Genomic DNA, 6,872 nt, shown 5'->3' with positions numbered 1-6,872 from the left:
ATCGGGTTTTTCCTGCGCGGAGCGAACGCTCGTTAACCCCTTCGGCATATTTACGTCGACACGGTACGAACACGATACACACGCTCGATACACTCGCGATTGCAAAGACTGCACTCGCGAAGAAAATTGACCGAATTAGCGGTTGATGAATATACATTGACGTAGAATCAAATTTCTGGATTTTGAATAATTGAGACAAGTTTGTAAATCTTATAATCCACAAATGTGATTTTGCAATTTACAAGTCATATCGTTCAAACCGCGACTGTTAGAATGTCTCATAAATATAAATAGAAAAACAATAATGAAAATTCTCAGGTAACCGAATTATCGACTATCGACGTTTTATTTATCTTGTTTATATCTTAAGTAGGAAAATTAACGAATATGTAAATGAACGATATTGCAGATCGAAAATGGCTGCTCAAGCATGATCTCTCCCGCGCTGGAAGCGACTCGAATGTATTTTAAGAAATTGTTACACTGGACGGAAGAGGAACTCGAAAGAAAATGCAGGTAGCATAGACAAAATTATCAGAGACACGATAACGGTGAGACTATTCCTAGCCAGGTCATTGGGCAGCGCTCGATTCGCTCGACCAATGGCGTACGTGCGCAGGAGACGTGCCTAGAATCGACGCGCTGTGGCTTCGATAACGCTGGCAAATCGACGCCGTTGCGAACAATTTGCCGAGGCAGTCCAGCCCGTTCGGTTTACGCGCCATTATGGATTCGCTGGCAAATTACGCCAGCGATGGCGAAAATAGTAATAATTCGGACGATGCGAAGGTAAGCGATCGGCAGGTGCGTCGGTGCACGGCTGGACGCGGTTCTGTCAGCGTTTCTGCAATTCAGGATGCCTCGAGCGAACAGCACGGCTTGACATGGCTTCGCGTTGCATCAATTTTCCGATACGCGTAATTCCATGCGAGATAACGTGCTGCTCATTCCGGGATCCACCTTTTCGCGTCAGCTGTGCGGAAAAATTAAGAAGACCGTGAATGCGCCAGTTCCTGAGATTCTTGTATTTCAGCTGCCGATCCAGGGACGGGAAGAGACGGACAGGAGGGCCACCGACGCCAACTACGACCCGGTACAAATGGACATGAGTGAGGTATAGCGATAGCACACACCCATATAACTCTTAGTTCTTAGTTAAGTATGAAATGGACATGTGCGTAAGAAGATACCGCAGTGACTTTATGGGTGCTGTATGTACATGCAAAGTCTTAGGCCTGATATGTAAAGGGGCTAATATACTTGGTTTTGCAAGGTCATGTCGTCGAATTATCGTCAATGTTATCCGTAATGAGGGAACGCAATTTTTAAGACATGAGAATATCGGTAATATTGATAATATTTCTAATATCACAGTCGTGACTGACTTTGCACAAGCTGCAGAATATGTATCGTAGTAAAAGATCAGCTTCTGGTATATATATATATATGTAGTTTTGATTTAAAAAGCAAGACAGGACCTTGAAACCTTACCGAATGCAGGATAGTCAGGCTATCATTGACATAATTAAACTTTAAATGATAATTAAATGGGAATAGTGCCATTTCGTGAGAAAATATTAACACGTAGCTCTGTTGGTAATACATGATACAATATCTACGCATCTCGGCAAGGTCTATGCTGTGTGAGGGTCTTTCAAGACTACCCCCAAGTCCTATTCAGAAGACAGAGGTGAGTAGAGGAAGCTGGCAGAAGGTAACACTAACAAAAACATCAACCATCAAAGAAAACCACGTGTACAAGTATACTCGGGTGATAACTAATGCAGAAGCAGATCGGTGTGGAGGGCCCTCATATTCCTCTCTCTCTCTCTTTTTTGTGACACGGTTGTTTTGTTTACCTATGTACTGTGTGTGCTAATTAATAACGTGCAAACATGTATACACTGTTTACAATTGTATCTGGCGGACACGCAGAGATTCATGCGTGTCTTACGAAACTTTTGTATCAAGTACAACCAAGGACGCAAGAAAAAAAAAACTGATTTTCCAATTTCTATAAAGAGCAATTCTTTCAGTTTGTCACGCTTTTACAATATACCCAGTATATAAGAGCATTTTCTTGAAATTTCTGAAATGTAAGTTAAGTTTCCCCTGATACATTATTATTTGTACTGCCAAAAAGATTCAACTTTGCGTGTATTGAATTGTTATCTATTGTAAAATAGCTTTTACTGTAGGACCTAAGAGAGCTACTTCTTACTTAGATAGAGTCTATGCGAAAGATCCATACTGAAGTTGACAATTTTTCTTCTCTCTAGGAGAGCAACAACAACAATTCATCTAGAGAATCCAGTAGCGAGCGTACGAACAGCTCTTCGGTGACACAGTCTACCTTTAACTCGAGAACAGAATCATCGTCTCGAACTTTGTCTTCTTCCTCAGACCAGAGGTAGGCTGGTTTGCTCACTACTATGTACACTAATGCACAGGTGATAAGTAACAGAGATTCTCTAGAGTTAAAATTTACAACACAAACTATACAAGACTTTATACAATTTTGCTAAAACTATATCAACTTATATGCCTGTCATGTACAGAATAATAATACGCATCTGTGTGGTATACCCCTGCAGAACGTAATCGTTTTACAGGCGAACCGATCACGATAATCACACAAGCTCAAAAGACGATCATAAGCGAGAGCGTAGCGATCGAAATCGTCACACGTCCGACAAGAGTCGTCGTTCTTCCTACGACGACCGGCGGCAACGTGAGAGTAGTAGTAGTCACAGAGACCGAGGCAGAGATGATCGAAGGAGTCGGGACGATGATAAGCGCAAAGCGTCCCTCGGATCGTCCAAGGACGAGAAGAGCGACGACAGGGAAAGGAGCGACAAGGATCATCATTATAGGGACGACAGGAGGGATCGCAATCGCGACAGAAACGATAGGGATAGGCGTAGGGATCGGGAGAGGGATCGACGGCACTCGAGGGACGACCGGTCCAAGGATCGCCATCGGGACGAACGCTCGAGTTATCACAAGGAGAAGGATCGCACGCGGTCGCGGTCACGCTCGAGGGATCGCCCTCCTCCGCCGTTCAGGACGATGAGCTATCGGGAAGAGAAGGGACGGAACAAGCTGGCCCAGCTGGAGAAACTGGGCATAGAGCTGAAGCCACCGGAAGGCGGTGATATCGCGACGCCCGGCGCACAGAGCGAGCAGAGTTATTACAATCCGCTGGCGACGGCGACGCAGGGCAAGTACGCGGAGCAAATTCAAAAGAGGAAGTTGCTGTGGGCAAACAAGGTAACGACCACAGTAGACTGCCGCTAGACTTTAACTCGTGGTGGTCGGCAGTTTTATCTCTAATCGCGAATCCTTTCTTTTCAGTCAAAGCAGGATAACAGTAATAGTACGTCAGCAGCAGCTTCGACCGCCAACACGTGGATGGGGACGACTTTCACGCACGATCAGGATGGCAAGGTGACGGCCAAGTTCAAGCGATTGATGGGTATCAAGGACGATATGACGCCTAGCGCGCCAACTGTCGGAGCGAAACCAGACATCCTGAAGAAGCAGGAAGAGATGTTCAACAATATGGAGCAGCAATACGAGGTGGCACGCGCCACCACGCATACGCAGCGCGGCGTAGGCCTGGGTTACGCCACTGGCGGCTACCAGTTTCCACGATAAAATTTATTGAAATCGTCTCAAGTCCCAGTCGTTTAATTACATTTAATACCGATAGACAAGCGTATGAGATATAGTTACATTTAACTGCTCGACAATGTTATGTCGACTCGCTCCTTCTGAAATTTTCTTTCTTTTCAAGTCTTTCTTTTTTTGTTTACCATGGGAACGGCTTAAGAACGAATCACAGCTTAAATTCTGAAGCAATTGATTCTCTGAAAGTCTACCGTGGATGCAGATGCAATGAAAATTATGTATCACCATGTTGTAAGCACTGAAAATAAATTTATTAAGATTATTTAAAAAGCTTGAGGATCTTTAAGAGATGCGACGGTCAACTTAATTTTCTGTAGGAGCCAAGTATCCTTTTTAAATGTCTAACCATGAAAATTTTAAGTCTCCGACTCTCTTTGTTAATTACTCCTCTCTTCTTATATATAGTTATAAAAATAATTGCATAATTACCAAACAATTTATTTATACGCATTTTAATAAAAATGATAATTGAATATACGCGGGAAAACATGGCCGAGAAGCATGTCCGTAGAAACCGGAAGTACACAGTAAGTCAGAGCATCTAGCGATCTGGTTATGTTTACTAATATGGCGTACCGACGTTTGATTTGAATTTGTTCGTTACGTTATGCGTGATACTTGGTGCAGTTCGTAAGACGTGAGTCGTAGCCTCGTGTTCCACGGAGAAGGATTGCACAGGATACTGATACTCGGCTGTTCAGTGTTCACGTTATCTTATAGCTACGCACAATGGATAACTTCATAAAAATAGAGAAAATAGGTGAAGGTAAGCGTGTGGAAAGAACTGTTGCCAAGCTGCTATGCGTTACATTGTATGAGAAGATACACCTATTGTCCGAAGCAGCGATGTTATCGCATTAATCACGACTAAATAACGGAATATTAATAATATATAATAATACGATAAGTAATAAAATTTTTATGCTGTTTTTCTATAGTACATTGGAGCAGGGTTTGTAAAGAAAATAATTCATGGTAAACTTGGGTATTTCTTCGATCAGATATAGAGAATTATTTTGCTAGAATAATACAATGCTGTGCGAATGTATTAGGTGATATTTTCTGCAAAGTTACATTTAGCACAATTTTTGATTGTACACAAGTCTTAAGATTATTTTATAAATACTTTAGTTAACACATACATAATATGATATAATTTATATGTTTATATGCTATATTCCACAAAATCCTGATATCTTTGATAGGAACATATGGAGTGGTATATAAAGGAAAGCATAAGAAAACTGGAGAGATCGTAGCGATGAAGAAGATTCGCTTAGAAAGTGACGACGAGGGAATACCATCGACAGCTATTAGAGAAATTTCGTTGCTCAAGGAGTTAACTCACCCGAACATTGTTAGTTTGATTGATGTATTAATGGAAGAGTCAAAATTGTATCTTATTTTTGAGTATCTCACAATGGATCTGAAAAAATACATGGATACTTTGGGCAACAAGATGATGGAGCCAGCTGCAGTCAAGTCGTACTTATATCAGGTTTGAAATACATGAAAATTTTATATTTTATATAAACTGCAACATTTAAACGTTTCATCAAATTCATTCTTGCATCGATGCAAGTCAAAGCGATACTAACGCAGCAATTCTCACTGTGTTTTTCAGATCACACGAGCGATCTTGTTTTGTCACAAGCGCAGAATACTGCATCGCGACTTGAAGCCGCAAAATTTGCTTATCAATAAAACGGGCGTCATCAAGGTAGCAGACTTTGGATTGGGAAGGGCATTCGGGATCCCAGTCAGAATATATACGCACGAGGTGGTGACTTTGTGGTACAGGGCACCGGAAATCCTCCTCGGTGCCACTAGGTATTCTTGTGCGATCGACATGTGGAGTATTGGATGTATTTTCGCGGAGATGGTGACCAAGAAACCATTGTTCCAAGGAGATAGTGAGATTGACCAGCTCTTCAGGATATTCCGGTAAGAGTTTCGCACGTCAATTTGGAATTGTCATTATGTTTCGATCATTAATTTGTCAACATTGTACGTAACAGAATACTGAGGACACCTACGGAGGATTTATGGCCAGGCGTTACGCAGTTGTCGGATTATAAAGCCACATTTCCGAACTGGATGACGAATAACTTGCACACACAAGTAAAGAATTTGGATGAAGATGGATTGGACTTGTTGGAATCTATGCTCACATACGATCCTGTGTACAGAATATCCGCACGAGCGGCCTTGCAGCATCCCTACTTCAACGACTTGGATACATATAAGATACCCGCTGCATAAAGCGAAGGAGCTGCTTGAGAGAACAGAAACTAAGTTTGTTGTTCTTGCATTTGTGACTATTATTTTAATTCTAATTTTAATCGTGCGTGAAGAGTATGTCTCGAAGTTGTATCGAAAAACTTAATTTATTCGAGTCCTATGTTCTTTCTATGTTCGCTTGATCATACTTTGTCTGATTGTTTTATCGATTTATTTTTTAGTTTTTTTTTATCGCCATTTTATCCACATTTTCTATGAAAATACATGTCGTACAGTTCTTCTCGGACTACATAGATTTCACGCATACATGAATTGAAATATTAAAATATCACATTTTATTTGACATTTATGCATTTAAGTAAGTTTCATAAAGATCATTCGCGCGATACATGACCCTTAATTAATAATACCAGTTTCCTATATTTTCCTATGCTCATATATGCGTATGTACGGACGTTAGTATTACGTGTGATTAAGTCGCACGTTTTACTTGTTTCTACGAGATTGGTGAAAAAATAATTACGGAGCTTGCTGTTGAGTAGCAAAAATTGTAATTACTTTTGCACCGATCAATATATATATAACTTCTTTTTTCATACAATATTATACGTATTCTCCTACACATATCTATTTGAATACTATTTTAAAACTTGGATTAAAGTCAATATTTTTTTGGTGAATATATTACTCGTTTGTAAAAACTAATATTTTTCTATCTTAGTCTCTCACGTAGGTAAATTTGGAAAGGATTAGTAGGATACACAGTATATTAGTGACACGTAACAATTTGTAAGTCTTGTACCTTATAAATAAATGATATTATACTTATTGCACTTTGTTTAGATTAGTCATGGCATAAAAGCCATGCATTTGGTTTTGTGTTCGCTGTTACTTCACTATAGAACTGGTTTTAAATCGTGTTAGAAAAGTAGGGGTACCCA

The 6,872-nt window shown here is 40.5% G+C and overlaps 2 protein-coding genes across 5 annotated transcripts; both read left to right on the top strand.

Moving 5' to 3' along the window:
* The first annotated feature begins 627 nt into the window (after positions 1 to 627).
* Positions 628 to 3,960, top strand: LOC105278709 (arginine/serine-rich coiled-coil protein 2). Of its 3 annotated transcripts, none has more exons than XM_011337990.3 (5): positions 628 to 789; positions 1,034 to 1,114; positions 2,280 to 2,410; positions 2,613 to 3,270; positions 3,355 to 3,960. In XM_011337990.3, the coding sequence occupies exons 1-5, from the start codon at positions 727 to 729 to the stop codon at positions 3,655 to 3,657; spliced, it is 1,236 nt and encodes a 411-aa protein (XP_011336292.1). In that variant the 5' UTR covers positions 628 to 726; the 3' UTR covers positions 3,658 to 3,960. The 3 variants fall into 3 exon arrangements, with proteins under 3 accessions (XP_011336292.1, XP_011336294.1, XP_026824405.1); XM_011337992.2 differs by lacking the exon at positions 628 to 789 and adding an exon at positions 1,633 to 1,690; XM_026968604.1 differs by lacking the exons at positions 628 to 789; positions 1,034 to 1,114 and adding an exon at positions 1,121 to 1,690.
* A 258-nt stretch (positions 3,961 to 4,218) lies between these two features.
* LOC105278710 (cyclin-dependent kinase 1) lies at positions 4,219 to 6,763 on the top strand. 2 transcript variants are annotated; one of them, XM_020031400.2, is made up of 5 exons: positions 4,219 to 4,456; positions 4,629 to 4,742; positions 4,896 to 5,188; positions 5,315 to 5,634; positions 5,709 to 6,763. In XM_020031400.2, exons 3-5 carry the CDS (start codon positions 4,952 to 4,954, stop codon positions 5,950 to 5,952), a joined length of 801 nt encoding a protein of 266 aa, XP_019886959.1. In that variant the 5' UTR covers positions 4,219 to 4,456; positions 4,629 to 4,742; positions 4,896 to 4,951; the 3' UTR covers positions 5,953 to 6,763. The 2 variants fall into 2 exon arrangements, with proteins under 2 accessions (XP_019886959.1, XP_011336295.1); XM_011337993.3 differs by lacking the exon at positions 4,629 to 4,742 and having other exon boundaries at positions 4,420 to 4,456.
* Positions 6,764 to 6,872: the final 109 nt, after the last annotated feature.

This window comes from Ooceraea biroi, chromosome 3 (genome assembly GCF_003672135.1).
Source record: "Ooceraea biroi isolate clonal line C1 chromosome 3, Obir_v5.4, whole genome shotgun sequence".
NCBI classification, from domain to species: Eukaryota; Metazoa; Arthropoda; class Insecta; order Hymenoptera; family Formicidae; genus Ooceraea; species Ooceraea biroi.
Note: the sequence above shows the minus strand (reverse complement) of the source record. Positions and strands in the feature narration are given on the sequence as shown.

What these genes read in the sequence shown, in the direction of transcription:
- LOC105278709 (XM_011337990.3), top strand. Translation starts at nt 727, where the DNA reads ATGGATTCGCTGGCAAATTACGCCAGCGATGGCGAAAATAGTAATAAT. An exon ending in ATAATTCGGACGATGCGAAG is followed by an intron (nt 790 to 1,033) that starts GTAAGCGATCGG and finishes CTTGTATTTCAG; the next exon opens with CTGCCGATCCAGGGACGGGA. An exon ending in TCTTCTTCCTCAGACCAGAG is followed by an intron (nt 2,411 to 2,612) that starts GTAGGCTGGTTT and finishes ATCGTTTTACAG; the next exon opens with GCGAACCGATCACGATAATC.
- LOC105278710 (XM_011337993.3), top strand. Translation starts at nt 4,420, where the DNA reads ATGGATAACTTCATAAAAATAGAGAAAATAGGTGAAG. An exon ending in TCAAGTCGTACTTATATCAG is followed by an intron (nt 5,189 to 5,314) that starts GTTTGAAATACA and finishes TGTGTTTTTCAG; the next exon opens with ATCACACGAGCGATCTTGTT. An exon ending in CAGCTCTTCAGGATATTCCG is followed by an intron (nt 5,635 to 5,708) that starts GTAAGAGTTTCG and finishes TGTACGTAACAG; the next exon opens with AATACTGAGGACACCTACGG.